Source organism: Andrena cerasifolii, chromosome 7 (genome assembly GCF_050908995.1).
Source record: "Andrena cerasifolii isolate SP2316 chromosome 7, iyAndCera1_principal, whole genome shotgun sequence".
Classification (NCBI taxonomy): domain Eukaryota; kingdom Metazoa; phylum Arthropoda; class Insecta; order Hymenoptera; family Andrenidae; genus Andrena; species Andrena cerasifolii.
The window spans coordinates 14,665,239-14,686,162 of NC_135124.1; the positions used below are offsets into that span (position 1 = coordinate 14,665,239).

Genomic DNA, 20,924 nt, shown 5'->3' on the forward strand with positions numbered 1-20,924 from the left:
GGGATGTAAGGAAGCGTCTTTAAACTTGCAGAAAATATTTTTTTTACGATGTTGGCGTCAGTTATAGCACCTGTCACAGTCATCTGATTGCGAAAAGAAGACAATTTTTTTAACTCGGCGGGAGGCGTTAACTGGGTAAAATTTACCACAGAGGCGCTAGTTGCGAAAATATGAAGGCTGTCTGAGTTTTTGTTACAATTTTTTAAAGAACTTTCATAAAGATTTTAAGATATCTCATAAATTTTGTTTGATTCTTAAAACACTGTACTTACAATATGGTTACAATATGGGGTGCGCCTCCCACCGGGTTAAAGTTAAATAATTTTTTATTTATAATACTTTTTTCGTCGATATAAAGAATAATATGCAAAATTTGGCTAAGGAAAAAAACTTACTTTTTCTTTCAAACGCTGTAACTCTTCCAATTTTTCATTTTTTTTTTAAAGTGGACCAATCCCAGCGTAAACTAGCTAGCTCTAAGAAACTTCTATTTATTTTGTAATCAGATGACTGCGATAGGTGCTACACATCCCGCCAACAGGAGTTACATCGTCGAAGAGGTGGACAAGATTCCAAAATAACTAATAAATAATAGGATAAATAATAAGAAGGATCGACATGAAAAAAATATTTTCTGCAAGTTTAAAGATGCCTCTTTATATCCCAAATAGTTTAATCCAATACGACCAACAGTTTTTAAAAAAAAAATTATAAACCTCAGTTACTCTTGGGGCTGTTAGACAAGAATCCCCCTGAAGCCATTTTTAAATTGTAACCAGCAAGCAACAAGTGAAAATGGATTCTTAAATTGAGCCAAAAATTCACTAAACTGTATTCTTCTGTAAATAATATTTCCCCGAATGTATTTTCAGCCGCACTATTTAAGCAGCAATAATGCAAGTGACGGATAGAATCATCCAGATAATCGTTTGGATAGAAGTTATCTTAGTAACGACCAACCGCGGTCAGTATCCGCTCCCTGCCCGCATTTGGCGGGCAGCACTCCCGAGGAGGATCGACGGGGAGGACGTCGACGACGTCAACGCCGCCGACGGGGACGGCAACGGGCAATCAATCCCTCATTTTATTAAGAGGCTTATTCGCGCCGCGATTTCATTCCGGCTGAAGTGGGCTGATCCAATTCGATTTCATGGCGCCCCCCTCCCCATGCCACCGCTCTTTTCCATTGACGAGAGGCCTCGCGCGGAGTCGATCCTCGCATTCCCCGGCCTATCGAGATAAAGCGCATTTTTCTACCCGGTCCCCTGACGTTCGTTTCAGCCCCCCAGCGCCAAAGAAACCGGTCGCAGCACGTGGAACCGCGACCTGTCCTCCCTTCCACGAATAAAGCGCGCGGTTTTGACGTGGAAATTTTTGAGAACCGTCATGGATCTCCGCCTGTTTCTTCCTCTTCTTTCTCCGTACGATAAAAACACTTATTATCGAGTTATTAATATAGCGGCTGATGGTAATTCGAGAGATCGTCAAAAGCGGCTTCTGGAGACCGTTGCCTATTCTGATCCCTGTTCTGTCGATCATTCTGCATATGTGTGGGTACTTATGAGCAGTGGCACACTCGGGATTTAATCTTGGGGAAGCCGAGTCTCGAGCGGTTCAAAATATTTTCAATGCAATATTTTTTAATACTCGATTTTCAATGCTTAATATTTTTAGTGTACTCGGCAGACACGTGAAAATACATGTTAGTGTGTAATATTTAATAACTGTCTTCACTACTCGGTTTCGCCCGGCACTTAGATTTTGATTTTATAAAAAAGTATATTTGTTTTGTGAAAACAGATTAGTCTGGATTAACTAGGTACGAGCTGAGGAACCTTTCGTGATCCAACAGTTTGTCGTTCGAAAGTTTTTAAGCGACAGACAAACACACGAACGTCAACTTTCTGCTTTACATACTAAAATCTTGAAAGTAAAGATATCCGCCAATTTTGATTACCGGTGATCCACGATGCAAAGCGACGACTTAGAGACCTCGTTATTATACTCTATTTAGTGCCTTACGATACAGCATTTTTCACAATCAAAGTGCCAATGACTCTAGGTGAGAAGTTCTATTCGAAAAAGTCCTGCTTCTCGATGTCCGTTGCTCTAAACGTCAAACCTTTCCCAGTGTACCAACTGTGTCTCGCGCAACGCGTTTCACACGCGGAAAGAAGCCTTCAGGTTCCGTCAGAAAAGAGCGGTTGGCCGGCGAGACTTCAGAAGCAGACGTGATCGATCAGCATGAGCAAACGTCAGGAACAGCAGACAGCGATTAGAAGAAGGGAGTTTTCAGGGGAAACTGTGCAATTACCCCAATAACGAGCGACAGAGTTGGGATCGGCGAATTAGATGAATCACAGGGAAGGCGAGCGCTTGAAATGATAGACCTCGCTAGAGAGAGAGAGAGCCGCGGGACTAATTGCACCGTTTTAACGTCAAGCTGTTTCCATGTTTAACGATCTGTTAATTTTTCAGCCCGCTTCAAAGGGCATTGTTCGCGGGTTTCGTAACGAGACGCTGGCAGCGGGATAAACGCTGTGGACACGTCCAATGCTTTCATTCCGCGATTTTAAAGAACCTTCTTTTACATCGTTAGTTCCGCGTGGTACTTAGGATAATTCGTTCGAGGAAACTTGTTACTGCAAATAAACCATTTGCGCGATGTTCTCGTATCGCTGCGCAATGCCGCGTGTCAGCGCTCACAAAAGACCTCTGACACCAAAACGTGCAACTCCTTCGGTGAACGAAAATAAGTGGAGGGGGAAAAATGTTCAACCCCGTTGGTTGAATTATTTGTTGAATCGTTGAATGATCAATTTCTTATAACATTACCCTATTTTCGGAGGCAACACTGTTTGTCTTCTATCGTCGTAATATCTCTTCTGATTTACTATACTTTTCATTAATTTATACAGGACAGCGAGGAATATTGATAATGTATCAATTAACAAGAAATGCGGGAGCAACGCGTTGTTAGAAACGATCGTGTATTCTGGTTAAAAGATAAATCGTCTATCGGCGCGCTGATATTTGCTTTTCCATTTACGGGGGAGAACTCTCTCCCCTTTAAGGACTTCGATCGGAGTTCACCGCAGTACCCTTGACCTTCTTGCGAAGATACCCTACCGGGAGTGTCGTGGCGAAATTGAAACTGAGATCCGCGCGGAGATAAATCGAAGAGGACTCAATAAGGAATTGTCTCCGGCTTGCTACTGGGTAGTCTGACCAGCTCCTGGATCGTTCGACGCAGAATATTAAGCATCTCGGAGTCTGAGCCCTAAAAGCCATTAACGTTTGAAGTAATAAAAGCGTGGCTGCAAAATAGAATGCTCCTGACATCGTATTTTCAAATGAAAAATCTGCGGAAATCCGAGAACGTGGATGGCGATCAAATATTTCTATTAAATCACAGAAGACCCCTTCACTTTCTATAAAAAAAAATCTTCCACCTTCGCGCTAATAAAACATGAATTTAAGCATCTCGGAGTCTGAGCCCTAAAAGCCATTAACGTTTGAAGTAATAAAAGCGTGGCTGGAAAATAGAATGCTCCTGACATCGTATTTTCAAATGAAAAATCTGCGGAAATCCGAGAACGTGGATGGCGATCAAATATTTCTATTAAATCACAGAAGACCCCTTCACTTTCCATAAAAAAAATCTTCCACCTTCGCGCTAATAAAACACGAATATCTCAACCAAGAATATTCAAAACCATATTCCCTGCACCCTCGCGTCCCAGGACCCACGTCCTAGAACAATAAGAACCGTGACGATCTTCCTCAACTATTCACACCGCCGGGCGAACGCCACTGATCCAGCGATTACATACATTTTCCCGTTCGCCCGCGGAGCTGGGTGAATGAAACCGCGGCTCGTCATCGTGGAACAAAGAGACCGAGGCCGCAGAGAAAAGAAGCTGAACAGGGGCAGACAAAAGGAGGGCGAGACACTGGGAACGATTACGATGAAAGAGAGCGCACCAGCGATCTGGCGGATGCCGGGGTAAAAAGAGGAGTCGATGGAGGGTGAAACCGAGCGGAAAGAGAGAGCCAGGGCCATTTGGAACGAGGGGTAACGCCGGCGACAGGGCTTTCCCAGGCGGAGGATGAGGGTGTCCTAGATCAGGGTATCTCGCGCGGAAGAAAGGAGCTGACACGGGCAACCTGTTGCTCTCGAATGCTACGGGGGTGATATCTGGTCCCTCCTCCGCGATGGTCTCACGCCGCGCAACACGTAGCGACTCGCCCCCCGGCGGCGCTCAACACTTCCGCAGAGATTCGTACGAAATATTATGCCGCGAACTTGCATCAGATACCGCCGGCAAGATTTATCGCCCTGGCAGAACGCGGGACTACCATCGCTCCTCTCCTCCTCTTTTCTAACGCACATGAACGGAACGCAGTCGGGACGAAACGACCGCGGTCGTTGGCGAGATTCGGCACCGCAACGGAATTCCGAGGATCGCGCGGTAAACAGCGTTGTAAATATGCTTGATTGCCAACGCGTCGGGATACTTGAAGTAATGGAGGCGCTAGGGAGAACGGTTCAATTATTTATGTTCTTAGATCCCCGGCTGAGCTGCCGGCTTTTACCCCACGCGGCGCTTAATTACTTTCGCGGAGTCTTGCGTGTGGGTGCGAGTCAGAGTGAGGAGAATTCGTAAGAAATAGAAGCGTAATGTTTTCATTTTATTAAGGAAAATATTTAAGGGCTGCGGGAGATATCCTCCGTTTTTTACTGATGGACTTGGTCAATGAATACCGAATTATTATTATATTAACGGGAATCCCTTTAGTGTACAGAGACACAAAATTATTACCATTATTACATAGAAAGATAAAAATAAGAGAAAGAAATAAAATATATATATATAAAATAATAACATAAAATAAAATAATTATGAAATTCTTGGTTCTGAAAGTGGATCTTGCTGGTTCTACGGAAGAACGGACTAACGCAGGTTCAAAACAAATTAATTTTGTCCTATTTTATGCGATTAGTACAGCCGATTGGAATACATCATTGCTACTAACTCAATTTCGCAAAGAAATATGGCTCGGTCGGTGTTTGCTCTCAATGCCACAATTTGTCATTAAAATTTATTAAACTCCTATTCTTGTGTTCACAGATTCTACTATTCGAGCAACTTAATATATCAGACATTGCTACACATGTTAGCGCATACAGGGTTTATTTAGACACCCTGTCTACCTATTTATACTACTTACTACGTACTAGTAGTGTTCGTTCCAGAAAGTCAGACATTCCAATCACAAGAATATTAAACCAGATAGCAATCTCCTCGCAGGATATTTCCAGCGAAAATCACGCAGCCCTTTCACTATATCTGTTATAGAGCCACCAGGTTGCAAGCACACTAATATTTCCACCCCTTCTCCACCCGCAAGATCCAACCATTCGCCCCAAAACTCGCACAAACGAACGCCCAGAAACCGAATCCCTCAGTATCGTTCGATTCATATCCCACGGTTCGCGTGGCAAATAAATGAAGCTATTTTCGTAGACACCGGCGCGCGTTATTCGGGATGGCCAAAAGAGACGAGCGCAAGCGAGATTCTCGAACGTGATCGGGCTTTCGATCGACTTTAACGAGGATTTCCAAGGTAGCTTCACCGCGCCGCTCGGAATCTAAAAGAGGGACGCCAATATCTCGCCGGGAAAAATCCTCGATCAACCTACCCCCGAGCACCTTTTCCACCAAAACCCTCGACCACCGGCCGTTCGCCCGCTTTCCGGCATTCCGATCCCCTTGGATCCCTTCACCCGCTCGACACCGAGCTCCTCGGGACTCTAGGACCCGCAACTCTCTCGTCGAAGGGACAAATCCCTCTAAGGGCATGGTTCCTCCACGGCGACGCCATGAATCGACCCTTTCTTCCCGCTCTAGCCCCCGCGATTCTCCGCCTGGAGACGACCCGCCACGTTTCGATCGATCGTCGCCGTCGTCGGCGGCGGAGCGCGACAGAGAGGCCTAGCGCCGAAATAAATCAATAAAATAGCGAGCTGAGTCGAGCCGAGCCGGTGCTCGCGTGTGTGTACGTGCACGCACCCGCGCGAGCGTGTGGTGCTTATATTACACCCACACAGCTGGGCCGCGGGCACGTACGCGCGCGGATATACGGGCAGAGAGAGAGACGCACAGAGAGAGGAGAACGACCAGGCACAAACCGGCAGAGAGGAGAGGGACAGGAGAGCCGTGGCGAGGAGACGAGACGAGACGAGACGAGACGAGAGGCGAGCGAGCGAGGTCGAGACACGCGGCAGCTGTCTGGCGCCAGGGTCCCCCTGTTCCCTCAAGCAGTCGCGCCGAATGCCACCCACCTTAGCCGACCTATTGTGCCATTCTGAAACCTGCATCCCGGGAGCCTGCTTTCCCTCTCTTTCACTCTCGTTCGCTCTCCTTCCTGCCCGTCGCCGGGAGTGGACGCGACCTGCTCGTCCTGCGTCAGGACCTGCCGCTCCTCTCCGCCGCCACTGGACAGACATTTGACGTCATTATTCGTTATTAATGCCCTTTGTCTCGTGGCGCGTATCTCGTGCTGGCGCCCCGGAACCTGCAACGAGACCGCGCCCCCGCTCCACGACCGCCTTCCACGATTCGGAGGAACCTGGTCGTCACGTGGCTGATCGTTTTAAGGTAAGCTTTCCTATATGCGACTAGAAGCGAGACGTCGAGAAATTCCAAAGCCGATTTTCTCGAAAATGAAGCGCGATATCGAAAAAAGTTACTGTTTCTTTTTTACTTGTAATAAGTAAATTAGTCGAGGAGAAAGAATACAATTTTTTCATATTGCGCTTCGTTTTCGAGATAATCGGCGTTGAAGTGGAAAGCGTACCTTCAGAGGTCCTGCGGTAGATTCTCAGCTGTGGCTTAGGTTTGTAAGTCTTTGGGAGATGGTGCTTGAGTTTTTAAGGATGAATTTCAGTGACAATCTTAGCCAAAAGTTAATCAATTTCCAAGATATTAATCAATCGTCCGGGATTCTTGCGACAATATAGTTCGGCGCTTGATCTTTCTATACACGAAATTTCAAAAACTTTGGCCTAATGTTTCACTCTTAATTTTGTAGTTATTTTTCTCAATATTGCGTTTCCCATGAGAATACACGTTAAATTAAAAGTTAAATAATTCAAGGGCTACCGAATCAATTTTTCTAAAAATTTGCGAGGGGTTTTACTATTGCAGAAAAATTCATTCCTCCAATTTTCAAAGATCTTCGCTTATTTTGAATGTTACCGAAGTTCATCCTTAAGCTCTGGGTATGATTTTAGAACTGTGGAGATCGTTTCGACGGGGTTCACCTGGTGTCCTTCTGGAATTCGATTTAAGATGGCGTGCTCGGTGGGCTGGCTTTCCTTGGTATGCTAGATACGCGGTGTTTTGTTTATGGAATGTTGTTTGAGCGGCTGCCAAGGGCTTCGACGAACGCCTCGCGAGATAGATGATCGTTGTTTGGTCCGAGTGCATATTGAATCGACGCGTTCGGCGTCTTTTTCTTACGCAAGCGCGTGTAATCGTCTCTGAAGAGGAAAACAATACAAGCTGGTTGCGTCGGACGCGGCGAGTCTGTTTTGATTCAAGGGCCCCTGAGCATGAAAGGCAGCTCCAATATCCGTGGACATTGGGGCACCTGCTGTCGTCGGGCAACTTGGTCCTTCGTTTTAAGCAGGCTTCTTTCGTTGGCACCGATTGAACCGAGCTACGCTTTCCTGCAGTGCATCGGCAACGCAACGGTTCGCACGATTCATAAATTTGTGCGTACGTATCTCTCTCCTCCGACGGAGATAAAAATAAAGTATGCAACATCGTCAGATAACCGCAATCAAAAGAGGCGTTAAAAATTATCTCACCGAGCGTCTCGGGTATTGAGCAATTTGCGGACGCGTCGAGTCTCCTCCATTCGGTATTATACGCTCCTTTTTTTTCCGTGCACGCGTTGCAGCCTGCATTCTTCTACCCTGTGGATGCGCACAAGTGTTTCTGCTTGACGTAATTAATGATTTCAGTGAGTGATTCTCCTCGTTTTCTTTTCGCAACACGTTACATCCATCGTTTTCCGCTCTGCCCGTTTAATTAACAGTGATTTCGACGCTGAAGGAAATCATAATATTAGCCAGTCCTTGTTATTACTCTTCCCTATAATAATTTACTAGTGAAGTAGTCTTATTCGAAGACAGTCGAGTTTGGTACGAACTTAGTTAACATTAGATCAGTTCTACGTATATCATCTACTTGAATTGAAGACCTAGCAGCAAGAGGGATGCAGCTTTATCTTTACCAACTTCGAGTGAAGTGGAAAAAACTGTTTATAAAATTATTGCTTTGACTTAACATTAAAAAGAGAACACAAATTGAAAAATATGTATCTTCACGAAATAAGTATATAGTAGTTATTGAGTTGATAAGCTTTTATTTCTATTTTTGGCAAAAAAAATCTGTAATAGAAACATTAATATTAATATTAATAATCATATTAATAATATTACTGTTACTAATTAATATTACTATCAATAATACTAATAACATTAATATTGATAATATTAATAATATTAATGGCGATAATACTGATAATATTAATAGTATTAATGTTGATAATATTTCTATTCTTATTTATTTTTAGTTATTTTCAACATAAAAATCTGAAGAGTCCACATAAATATCTTCTTTAAAAACGTATGTCTCATTCGTAAATTCCATCTTTCAAAAAACGACTCATTTTAACCATTCGAAAAGTGTCCCGCGCAATGGATTCGACAAGTGGAAACGCGGCCTAAGCACTGACCGTCCTCAGCGCAGCTGAATTTCGCTGATCTAACGAGAACCGGTGCTTCCCGCCGCGGCTGAGGCCGAAAGCGTTTCGAGCGTTCCGCGAAGCAACAAGAAAAGCCCGAGGTAGCAGGGAAAAAACAAGGAGTTAGCGAATGTTGGGCCGCGTCACGCGTGAAAACCTGCGCGCGCGTCAGCCCGCTGGAACGCGCGCGCTGAGGAAATTTCTTGCGGGCCCGCTTTCGCCCGTATTCGTGCTTCGTATTTAACGTCCCGTCCAGCTTGTCGCGCGCCTCTCTTTACCAGACGGCGGCTTATTTTTGGGGCGACGGATAACGCGTGGAATTATGCAGCCGCCACGGGCGTTAAATCTTCGACAGGAATGCCGATCTCCGACCTTGATCCCGTTCGTCCTGCGTAATCGTAATTCGCCATCGACGCTTGCCGATAGAGCGGGACGACGAGATTTGAAATTGGCGCGCTTTTCACTGCGCCCTGCACCGCGCGATTCAAACAAAAGTTGAGACCAGGAGAGGAAAGAGTACCTATACATTCAGAATTATTCATAGTTTCAGCTGTTCCTATTCAGTATCAAATTACAAAGTCTTCTTGCCGAGGTACATGAAACTTTAGCTTCTGATGAACTCGATAAGTCAGCAGTGATCCATACGACACTGTTCGAGTCATCAAGACTAAAATGATTAGGCTACACTTGAATTGAGAAACTGCTTTTCAGGCGATTCCGAGTGAAACGAATATCGCAGAGGAGAAAATCACTTGCACTTAGAATATCACTGCAAATTTAATTTACCATTTTTACCGACCGCCTACCCCATGTACTAGAGACCACGGTATGGTACGTGTAGCAAAAAGACACGTGTACACGGGTACACGTGTATTACATATATCCGTACCTCGATCCGTATAACTTTTAATACACGGGTACCCGTGCACTATTTCACGTGTATTTAAATACACGTGTATCAACGTATTTGTTTATTTTGATCAGAATTGGGCATTAACTACGGGAGAATGGGCAATGGCGGTCACTTAAGCAATAAGTGTAATAAAACCGAGTGATGTTTTTCAATTTTAAGGATTATCGTTGCGTCTAAAAAGAAACTCGCTTATTACCAGTAATGCCTTAATTTTTTGTATCAAAATAGGTAATCGATTAAATAAATCTTGTTAATTTTATAATTGTGTTATTAGTTACAATCTGAAAATTTGTAAAACCATACTTTCCGCATATTATTCTAGTAAATATATTTAAATACATTAATTCTTTTATGAATTTCGCAATCCCTCAGAGTTCTGGGATATCTATAGATATTAAAAATCAGACGAATCAAAGTACGGATACGTTAATATACGTGTACACGTGTATTTAAATATACGTGTACACGTGTATTTAAATATACGTGAAATAGGGATCTCTACTTTTCAGGCGATTCCGAATGGAACGAATACCGCGGAGGAGAAAATCACTTGCACTTAGACTATCATTGCAAATTTAATTTACCATTTTTACCGACCGCCTACCCTACGTACCGCATGGGGCGTCCGCAGTATGGGACCCCTAGCTGGGCAACAGAAACATTTTCGTGCAGGCGGCCCCTCCCCTAATTATTTCGAACAGGCCATCCAGAGGAATCACTGAGCAAGATGCTGAAGAGAAAGATGACGATCTTCCCTGCGGTATATTTTTGCCTGGTCCCGGCCGGTATAAATTCTTTAAAGACCTCTCGGAAAGTCCTGGCGGACCTGCAAACCAGTTCAGCCGGGAATCTTTCCGACGGTCTGTTCTCGTGGACACGGAAGTGAAAAACGCGGCGAAAGACGAAGAGAAGAAATCGTTCGTAGCATCGTTCAAGGTCAACCACGTGGATATAGGCGTAGCCGCCGACCAATGGCGTAGCCGGAGGATCGATCTACCCACGGAACAACCGTTAAGCCTAATGAACGGCATTTACACGGTGTACAATTTTTTATTCCCCCCCCCCCCCTCGGTGTGCGACTATTAGCAGCAGAGACTCCGTCCACTCTCTCTGTTTAAATGTTTCGTCGAGCGGCCCCGTTCGCGTACACGAAACGGTAAAACGTGACGGCGGACACGTTTCGTAAAACCGCGGAACGGGTGACTTTGATAAACTTGAAAGTTGTATTATTATGTTTCACTCAGCGGCGGTGGGCAGAAAGGTTCGTAGTAGTGACTTAGTAGTAGGTTAAGAAGCTTGAGTCTTAATAATTCAGACGAGTATAACAGATTTATTTAGTTCCTCAAGGTGGGCAGCATTATCTAGGGAAGGAAGCAGCAGTTTGCGCCACGTAGAGGGCGCCACTGAGGAGCCGGCTTAGATTTCTGGTTGCCTTTAACTTTCTAACTACATACGTAAGTACTTGGAGTTAAGAGGATGTCTTACTAATTGCGAGTAAGTGAATAATTCAATCCTTCGAAGACTGAACGAACGGCGAACGGAAAAACAGGAAATGTCACGAAATAGTTTTATGGAGAAAATTCAGTGTTTTGTCCGAGTTCAGAGTGGACACATGTTTTCAACCAGTACAGTACTATCTTACGGGGCCAGTTGAACCGTATAACCCTTTGCGATTCGACAGTCCTGTGGTTCCGGTTGTCATCAACAAAATATTCCATAAATCGCAAAATAACGAAAAAATTGACGTTCCTCGGTTTTATCCTTACCCTTCAAATATTCCTCTCAACTCCAAGGAGCCTCGTTTACGAAGCCATGAAGCGCCAGCGTCGCGGTCCAAGAACGTTCTCCGCCTCGAAACGCCCCAATCGGAGGTATCTCCGTACTAATTTCCTTGCACGAAACGGACGCGATCAGCGATCAACGACAGAAACGAATCAGAATATCAGCGGTCGGCTGTTCGCGAGGCTGGTCCAAGCGCGCGAGGAACGCCGAATCTATTCTTGGGCGAGGATCCTCGAGGCGGGGTATCGATGGGCGCTCCATGGGCGAAACGACCTGGACAACGGGCACCGCGGCTCAAAGGGTTAAGACCAACGAGCTGGAAACGAAGTGGGACATTCGGCTTCCCTTTCTACGCGCGCGCCGCGTTTTCTCTCGCGCGTAGTACGTCTCGGACAGCAGTGATAGACGCGAGAAAGGGTATGTATAACCTTGAGGACATAGTTACCTTCTCCGTTGGTGGTAAGGGAGCCGGGAAGTGGCAGGGGTGTGCTGTTTTTGCACCGACGTTGATCCCCTTCGCTGGGCGCGCGATCTGAAAATAAACGGCAAACCCCTTTAGAAACTTCCCTCGTGCGCTTCGTTACGTTTTTTTTTTTTTTTTTGCTCCCTCCTCCCATCTTCGACCGTTTCCCTTCCCGCTTTAACGGCTTCCGTAGAAAACGTCGCTATTTTTCTTCGGGAATTTTCAGCGTCGTTTTTTCGCTAATTAAACCCCACTTCGAGTGGTGCAAATAGTGGCGTGCGCCCGAAACTTTTCACGGCTGATGAATTTATTGACGTTCTAATGTCGTTGCTTTAATTTCCATTTTTAGGAGCATAGATAGGATTTGTTGAAAAATACAATTGCTAAGGTGTATATTGTTAATAGAATAATCACCAAAGCTGCGGGCCAGTATTGCGCGACGTAAATCAACGAAATGCTCGGTGCAAAGAGACGTCATTGTGCTGCTATTTTGTGGAGGTTTTTGGAAGGCCACTGTAGCATTCAAATTTTGCTGTATAAGAGGATGTTTAGGCTGAAACGTCGGTCCACCTAAAATGGTGCGTTAGGCCGCTATTGCGCTGATAGCATCATATATCGAACAGTGTTTTATAAAGCGTCTTTCAATATCGAGTGAAAAGCACTTGCACCGCGGGTCGCCAGTGACCCACGACCCGTATGTACCTACTGTTTATCGACCCTGCTATAGCGCGGTAGCGGAAAGTTTTAATGCCTGTTACGCTCTCTGAAAACTACTATTAGACGAGGGCGCGTTGTTAGTTGCGAAAAAGCGTTTTACGATTTACCGTGACGCGTCGCGAGTTACTACCAGGTACTGGTTGTGATTAATGGCGCGAGTAGATTGCAAGGATCCGCGATCGCGAATACGACACTGGAACGATTAACCTGACGATCCCTGCCGTACTCGTGGATGAGGATGGAAGATGCGAATTTGCGGCTGGGTGAATCATGGAGCTCGTGGAAATTCGACCGTCTGGTTCATCCCGTTGCGGGCCACAAAGGAGGTGACAGAATCGTCCGAAATAATGATTCGCCGCGGGCAGGTCATTTATCCTCGGCATTGCGGGAAACTTCTCGTTTAACGTTCGGAACGAGCAACTGATCCCACCTAAGAACGCTATCTTACATCACCATTCGGTCTCTGGATCTGGAAGAGCCTTTTCGCACGAGTCACTTCTGTGGCTGAATTTTGACACTCACTGGGAGATATTTTGGGGAAATTCACACATCTGTTATGATTTTTAAAGTGACACTAGCTCTGTGAATATATATGAAATAAGATCCTAAATTATAGCTGGATCGTTGGTATTAAATATTTTAGTTATTTACAGATTTTATTATTTTTTTTTATTTAATTTTAAATATAGAGCAAGGTAATCGACACGTGTTACTGATATTAATGTTCTACGAGGAGTTTCGAGCTGGATGTTCGACTGGATATGCATCCACTAGGATATTCAATAGTTTAGGGACGCACCCGTCTGGCAACCCCCAAAGAAAAGGAAAAACGGAGATTAATGTATCCACGACTGCAATAATGCAAGAACTTTGTGAAAAAAAAAGCAAACTGGATTTTACTTATGTATTTATTTTATTACTTTTTACGGGAAGACCCCATTATTTACAAAGTGAAAAAAATAACAAAGCAAACATTACCGCATACGAGAAATAAACCATCAAACCCCGAAAACAAAAATTCAAAGTACAAACAGAATACCAGTATTGCAGGACTAGAAGATTTAAACCACATATTGTGGCAGTGACCCCTGTACAACAGGCAGAGGGAAGTTTTAATCAAGAAGCTGATTGATCTCAAATATCAACTACCCTTGCAAATGGAGAGCTTCATTACCAACCGAAACACGCCAGCTTGCAGGCATATATTTATTTATCTAAAAAAATGTAATAAATCGGTTTAACATAAGCTACACCTATGTATGTTCTCATCGAACTGTTCTAAATGTATTATAAGAATTAATTTCTGTCAAGTACTACCCTTATTGTAAAGCAGATATAAGCCCTGAGGCTTGAAATGCTAATAAAAAAACGTTCCTTGCAAAAAAATTGTATTCTTTAAAGAAATTTGTAAATACCTAATAAATTTTATTCCATTTGCAATATAAATATTTGTATCCGTTCAACTCTGCGCCCACCAAGATTAAATCCTGAGTGCGCTCCTGCAATAGTTACTAACACATAAAATTTCATGATGAAAATTGAAGAAATCACAATTTCTGATCCAACATTAATAACACATGTACCAATGGCAGGCCTGGATTAAGACCCTTAGACGCCCTAAGCACTTAAAAGATTTCGAGGCTCCCTTATACAGAGTGCTACCACTTCAGCGGAATTTCCAATAATTTGACTGAAAAGTGTTTCTAACAAAAATTAGATTTTAAAATTCAGAAAATTTGTATGCTGGCCCCGTTTCTCCTGACGCCCTAAGCACATGCTTATTTTGCCGATTGATTAATCCAGCACTAATGAACGCTCTAATCTTTACCAACCAAATATAACTTTTATCAACACACTCGCCCCTTAATTCTCCCTGCTCAAATGCTTTCGTACACAGAACATAGCCAACAAATTTCGCCTCGAAGATCGTCATGCCACTACCCAGACCTAGTTGCGATGTATAATTCTACATCGATAGAATGAGCCAGACCACGCGACCAGTTTTTGCTGCCAGCGAAAAAGAAAGGAGAGCTCGCTGTCTCGGGGTCGCGGCCATCTTTGGGCCAGCCCGGCCGATTCCTCGCCGCGGGAACCGCCGAAGGACTAATCGTTTTAGGGACAGCGAGCACGGAGGACGGGACTCATTGACTAAAAGAGAGGATGACGTCAGAGGGCAACAAGTCTGGGACGAGAGGGCGGCGGCATTCTTGTCGAATTCCAGCGGCTCGTTCCTACGGGAGAGAAGCATTTCCTGCTGCTAAGCCTTAACCAGCAGGCTAGGAGGCAGTAACAGGAGCAAAAGGAGAAACGTAGCCGCGGGATTCAACATCCGTCAAGTATTTTTAGGAGGGATTTCGTGGAAATGTCCCCTCGTCCCGATATGCGTCACGGCCGACCACGAAGTCGGCTTTATAGTTAATTCCTGCGCGACGAATTCCGAACGGGCCCCTTTCCTTGTAGTTTTACATAATGTGCTGTCGGGATCTGCTAAGCAGAGGGGACGGTGAACAAAGAGAAGATGACGGGACGTTGGAGTTAACTGCGGATCTAAATATGGAAAACTGGAGCCGAGTGTGAATCAAAAATCGTGATCCCCTCATCTACTAATTTCATTATCCGCCCCGCTTATTTCATTGAACGACTCGAACATAGGATTCGCAGGGGGCCTGGACCATTTCCTCAGACGTGCAGCGAAGCTGGGGACTTTTGGCGATGATAAAAGTCCGTTCGAAGGATATCGAATTCATCGGCAACAAGATCAACGAACCAGCGAAATACACGCTAGACGGAGGGGTTCCTGTTTGTTCTTCGGTCGCGCGGATCTCTTCTCGAGACGTTCACGTGTTAGAAAACGCGACGATGGGATCGAGGGCAATCAGCGTGCAAATATTTACTCGTCGATAAGGAAATAAATTGACACGCAAACTCGGCAACCCATTACCACCGTTCGGTCGCGCGCTTACCGAGCGCCTTCTACGCGTCCAGATATTTGTACAAACTGTTCGATCGGCTTGCAGTTTGGCGCGCCTGTGAGAGGTGGACGAGTTCGGTTGAAGAACGATGCCTGTCGCCCTAAATCATTAACCGCCGTGCGTGCCCGCTGAACGCGATAATGTCATCGCTAAATTCGTAAGAACGTGCAGCGATCGTTGAAGAAACACCGTTGGGAGTAGCCTCAAGGTGAACGAACACTTGAATTATTAGCCCATCAGCATATTCCCCCAGCCCATGTACCGTAACACACTCTTCCATTCGCGAGCAGAACACAACCCCACACGTCGTTGCATTGGAGACGCTTGTACCAGCAATTATGTCATTCAAACGCGATCAAACATCTTCAAACAGGCGGGAGTCGTAGCTTCAATTCACACCGCTGCGGAATACTGAGCACTGAGATCTTGGAGGATAGATATTCGCGGTGAATTTAGAATTCCCTTTTCGGGGATTGTGACAAAGATGTCTCAAGGGTGTGCTACTCTCCTAAATAGAAGAACCCAAACCCTAATCTCTTTTTCAAGGCGCAACTAAGTAAACGTTTACTCTGAAACAGATGTGCCCAAACTTGCACGCTGCAGCGTCCAAACAGTGAACGTCCCAGCCCCTGCACCATCTCCACCGTTAGTTTCTACCACTGCAACTAGTCAGCCGCGTTTAACCCTTTTACACTTTACGTACAACCTCTGCACTCTACTGGAACTCTAAAGGGAGCTAGGTACAGTAACGTGGAATCAGTTACTCGGCAAAGTAAACGTAGTTTCGCGTACATTGAAGTGACAAATTCAGTAGCTGGTGGATTGGGGCAGTAAGGATCATGCACAGAGCCGTTCAGGGTGTCCGCACTTTGGGCTTCCGTGCACCCATCAATGGGAACTGAGTGAGAGGTGAGATACCCGCTCAGTACGACCCTAAGCGTGGCAACCTGTTTATTTTCCCACGTTTTTTTCTCTCTTCTTCAAGCCGATTGTCCGGGCCCCTGAGACGTGTTTGTTTTAACGCCTGCCTGATTTGACCGACTTCTCGGATCTCGATGACCACGCGTGCAGAGCGGGTGGAAGAGAAATAGGGAAGTGGGTCGGGTCCATCCAGACGCCAAGCAACCATGTTTCTAGGGCCCGTAACGCGGAGCTTGAAAAAAGCGTGGGAAAATAAACACGCTGCTAGGGTTAGGGTCGTACAGAGTGCGCACCACCATGTCCCTCGTTCAGTTCCTGTTCGCCTTATTAAAAGGTGCGCGAATCCGTGGAATAGGACTTTGTAGGCGGCTCCCACAATGGGGGTGTTCAAAATTAGGATCACCGATTTGGCTGAAATCTTGTATGTAGCTCATCTATGCTGTGTACAATAAAGGGTTAAACGCATAGAGCGCAATACTGACTATTCTATGAGGAACTCGATCAGAAAGTTTTGGAGCTACGGAAAATTCTCGTTATAGGCTCACGCTAGAGGCTGGCGGCGAGCTTACAACGCATAGCGTGGACTATTCCGAGTCTCCTCTCGCTCGATCTCGACCGAAGGAATCCAAGAGATGGTGAGAAAAGCACCCGAGCACACAATCCATAGTCGAAATGAGCTTATAACGATTTACTATGGACGGCAGTTGGGCTACCACCATAACCTTCTTCTGTCCCGCAGAAAATGGGCCCAGGAACGCTGCAAGTAGAGTAGCACTGAACCGAAAAGGGTTAATACCCCGCACTATGTTCAAACTCATTGCCTCCGCACCTCGATCTCGTTCATACGATCCTCGGGTCGGTCGCGACGCCGCTACGGCAGGCAACCCGCCTGTTTCCCGGTTAATCCGAAAACGGCGCGGGTCGCGTTGCAATCGGGACGGTGAAGGAGGCAGCGGAATGCGAGAGAGCCACTCCCGCCTATCGGGTCGGCCGCGTAGCGCCTACGGGGAGGCTGAGCGACGAAGGCAGAGAAAGGAGCTCTCGCGAGAGAGACCGAGAGAGGAACGTCGCGAGCGAGAGGGGAAAACGGGCGCGAGGGAGACCAGACAGAGGAGAACGCATGCTTTCGAGCTCGTTCCTCTGGTCCCAGCGGCAGAGAGGACGATCTCGAGGCGGGAAGCTATAGAGAGGAGCAGCGAAAAGAGGAGGACGCGAAGAGGGTACGCGCGAGTTGGAGAGCGACGGAGGAGGCCCGAGGGGCACGGAGAGACACCGTGAGCTGAAGAGAGTCAGCTCGAGAATGGAACGGGGAAGACGAACAGAGAGAGGCGGTGTGGGTAGAGTGGAGAACGAAGAACGAGGGAGGGAAAGAGAAGCGTATCAAGGACGGCGAAACGGGCGGAGAAGTATACAAGCCAGGCGACAGGCGCCCACCGCGTTCCCTTGTGCATCGAAGCTTCGTATTACTGGCACCGGGCCCCTCCCTTTGGCTGGCGCTAGGCGCCCTGCGCTGTACTTGCCCTTAACCGCGTCTCGGCTCGCAGCGCCTTGCTTCACTCTTCCCTTTTTTCAAGGTTGCGCGACTCCTTTAGGTCGCTGACACGTGACCGAGCCTACGATTTCAGTTTCAGCACCCTCGGCAGGGAAGAAAATTCTGCCTTCCACTGTTCGAACGATTTCGCCAAACGGAGATCGCAGAGGACACTGATTATTCTTATATTCAGGTAATTGCGTTGTTTATTCTCACTGTCTATTCTCACTTCTTAGTGAGCTGTAAATAACGCGTACAGCGTTAAAGATTCGCTGGCAGTACGCTCGGTTGAACTACAGTGGCTAGGTAGCTGTCGCTACAAACCGTTACACGGGAAATCGATCTGCGATTGCCATCGATCTCCAGAAGTAGCAAGAATCAGGGACGGAAGCCGGAGTGGTGGACAGGAGATATTACACGACAAAAGGCCCGGAATTTTGATGCCGACTTCGCGTCGCGGGGCAGCGAAATGTCGCCAGCGTGACGTCCCAGCGAGAACAATACCGTGATTCAGGACGGACTTGGATCGAGAGGCAGGAAGCTTAAAAACGCAGCCGGCGTAACGCAATACGAGCAAGATTTGTCCTCGTGCGTTTGAAAGGGACTCGCTGCGCGGAGCGTTGTGCCATGTCCTTCGTCGGATTCGTTGAAATTTGCGCAACACCGCCGGTGGGACTCTGGTCGCTGACAACGGCACGTGCGGAAATAAATCGTACCGCCGCAGAAATTCTTCGGCCACTTCTCGATTCCCTTTTCGAACCGTAGGTTTCTTAACGACACACCGAATCCCAAAGTCGAAGAATGCTGTACAAGCTCTGTCTAGGGATTCTAGGGTCTCTGATACCTCCGCTTTTATATACGAATTGTGGATTCGATAGAATTATTCAACCCTTTCGCCCACGAACGCTACGTACGCGCATGAGGAATGGAATACCGACTATCTCTTCGATTTTTTATTTTCTCCTTGTTATCGCAGAGGACGATGAAGCTACTGAGTCTTGTGGAAGTATCAAGAGGCATAGAATTTCTATTTTAATGGCTGATATCGTGGTTGAAGAACTGCAATGTGTGACTACTCTAAATGCAGCAATAAACAATTTAGGTAATTACTATGAAAACCGACTATCTCTTCGATTTTTTATTTTCTCCTTGTTATCGCAGAGGACGATGAAGCTACTGAGTCTTGTGGAACTGTGAAGAGGCATAGAATTTCTATTTTAATGGCCGATATCGTGGTTGAAGGACTGCAATGCGTGACTACTCTAAATGCAGCAATAAACAATTTAGGTAATTACTATGAAAACCGACTATCTCTTCGATTTTTTATTTTCTCCTTGTTATCGCAGAGGACGATGAAGCTACTGAGTCTTGTGGAACTGTGAAGAGGCATAGAATTTCTATTTTAATGGCCGATATCGTGGTTGAAGGACTGCAATGCGTGACTACTCTAAATGCAGCAATAAACAATTTAGGTAATTACTATGAAAACCGACTATCTATTCGATTTTTTATTTTCTGCTTGTTATCGCAGAGGACGATGAAGCTACTGAGTCTTGTGGAACTGTGAAGAGGCATAGAATTTCTATTTTAATGGCCGATATCGTGGTTGAAGGACTGCAATGCGTGACTACTCTAAATGCAGCAATAAACAATTTAGGTAATTACTATGGATACTTTAATTTTTTAATTTTGCGTCGAGGAAAGATGAGAGGTCCAATTGTTTTTCACGTGAAGTGTACTCCATTTTTATAACTGAACGTATATTCCCCTATTTTAATTACGATGATAGTTTGAAGACTGGGAGACGTTGCTACAAAAATTTTGTTGCGCCTCTGTAGGTGATGCTCGACGTTCCAGAGGCTGCTGTACTCTTTTAATTGCCCTCTCGGTTCATAGTCCGCTAGTTGGCGGAATGCTGGTTCGTGTTTCATGAATGAAGAAATTTCTCCTATTTCCCGGGTGAATGCAACAAGTGGCGATGCGCAGCCTTTTATCTCCTCTGCTCCATCGCGGTGGCCCAGTTTCCTTCCCCGAGCATAAATCTACGCGGGCTGCATCTGCTGGCTCGAGACAAACTCCCGTAATGAATTTCTTTCTTCCGAGAACCATTTTTTTTTCTCCCCCTCTTGCAGAGTTTACACGGGTGACGAACGCTCCTAACAATCTGATTTTATCATGCTAATATCGGCACGGCGAGGCCTCGCGCGCGCCAGCGCGTCTTCTCGCGGAACGGTTTCACGTTTGTCAGCGATACTTTTATCTGTAGGCTGTGCAACAGCTCAATAAGCACTGGGTAATTCCAGAAAAGAGGGGTAATTCCGATTCAATCTAATTGGTCTTACTCTACTTTCCTTCGGTTTGCGCAATTCATTTTTATTTGCACGATTTGCTACTTTGGAATACGAGTAGGTAACAGATTTCAGAGGGAATTTCTTGGAAGAAGAAGCTTTGTATGAAAAATCTGTTTCTCTATTGGAAAAAAATTATTGCTACTGAAAGAATGAAATGGGAGGTTCGAGAACCTACTTACTGTATCACGGTTTGATTCAGTACCTACAACGCCTCGTTAAGAACCACATTTGATATTCGATTCAATTAGAAGTTGCACCGAAGACAGGATGAAGATGCTCTCTCGCTGCATTCAAAGTTATTACGCAAGCAGTCCGCGAAAGATCGAACACGTCCCTCGATGAACACGAGACGAATCTATCGATGGCTGAGGGAACTGCCTGAGCTCGTGCTCGCATCGATCCCGAGAACCAGTTTAGGATGAGGCAGAGAAGAGAAAAAGGAACGAACAGGGAGAGC

At 45.7% G+C, this 20,924-nt stretch overlaps 1 protein-coding gene across 4 annotated transcripts in view; it reads right to left on the reverse strand.

Moving 5' to 3' along the window:
- Positions 1-20,924, reverse strand: part of Dad (Daughters against dpp) — an 87,399-nt gene that overhangs the window by 38,103 nt on the left and 28,372 nt on the right. For 3 of the 4 annotated variants that reach the window (XR_013086012.1, XR_013086011.1, XM_076816534.1), the window contains exon 3: positions 11,958-12,044. The exons of the other annotated variant lie outside the window; for it this stretch is intronic. Coding sequence is in view for 1 of the 3 variants with exons in the window: in XM_076816534.1 (XP_076672649.1) it covers positions 11,958-12,044 (87 nt within the window). In the remaining 2 variants the exon portion in view is untranslated. The remainder of the gene's footprint in view (positions 1-11,957; positions 12,045-20,924) is intronic. 4 annotated transcript variants of the gene reach the window in all.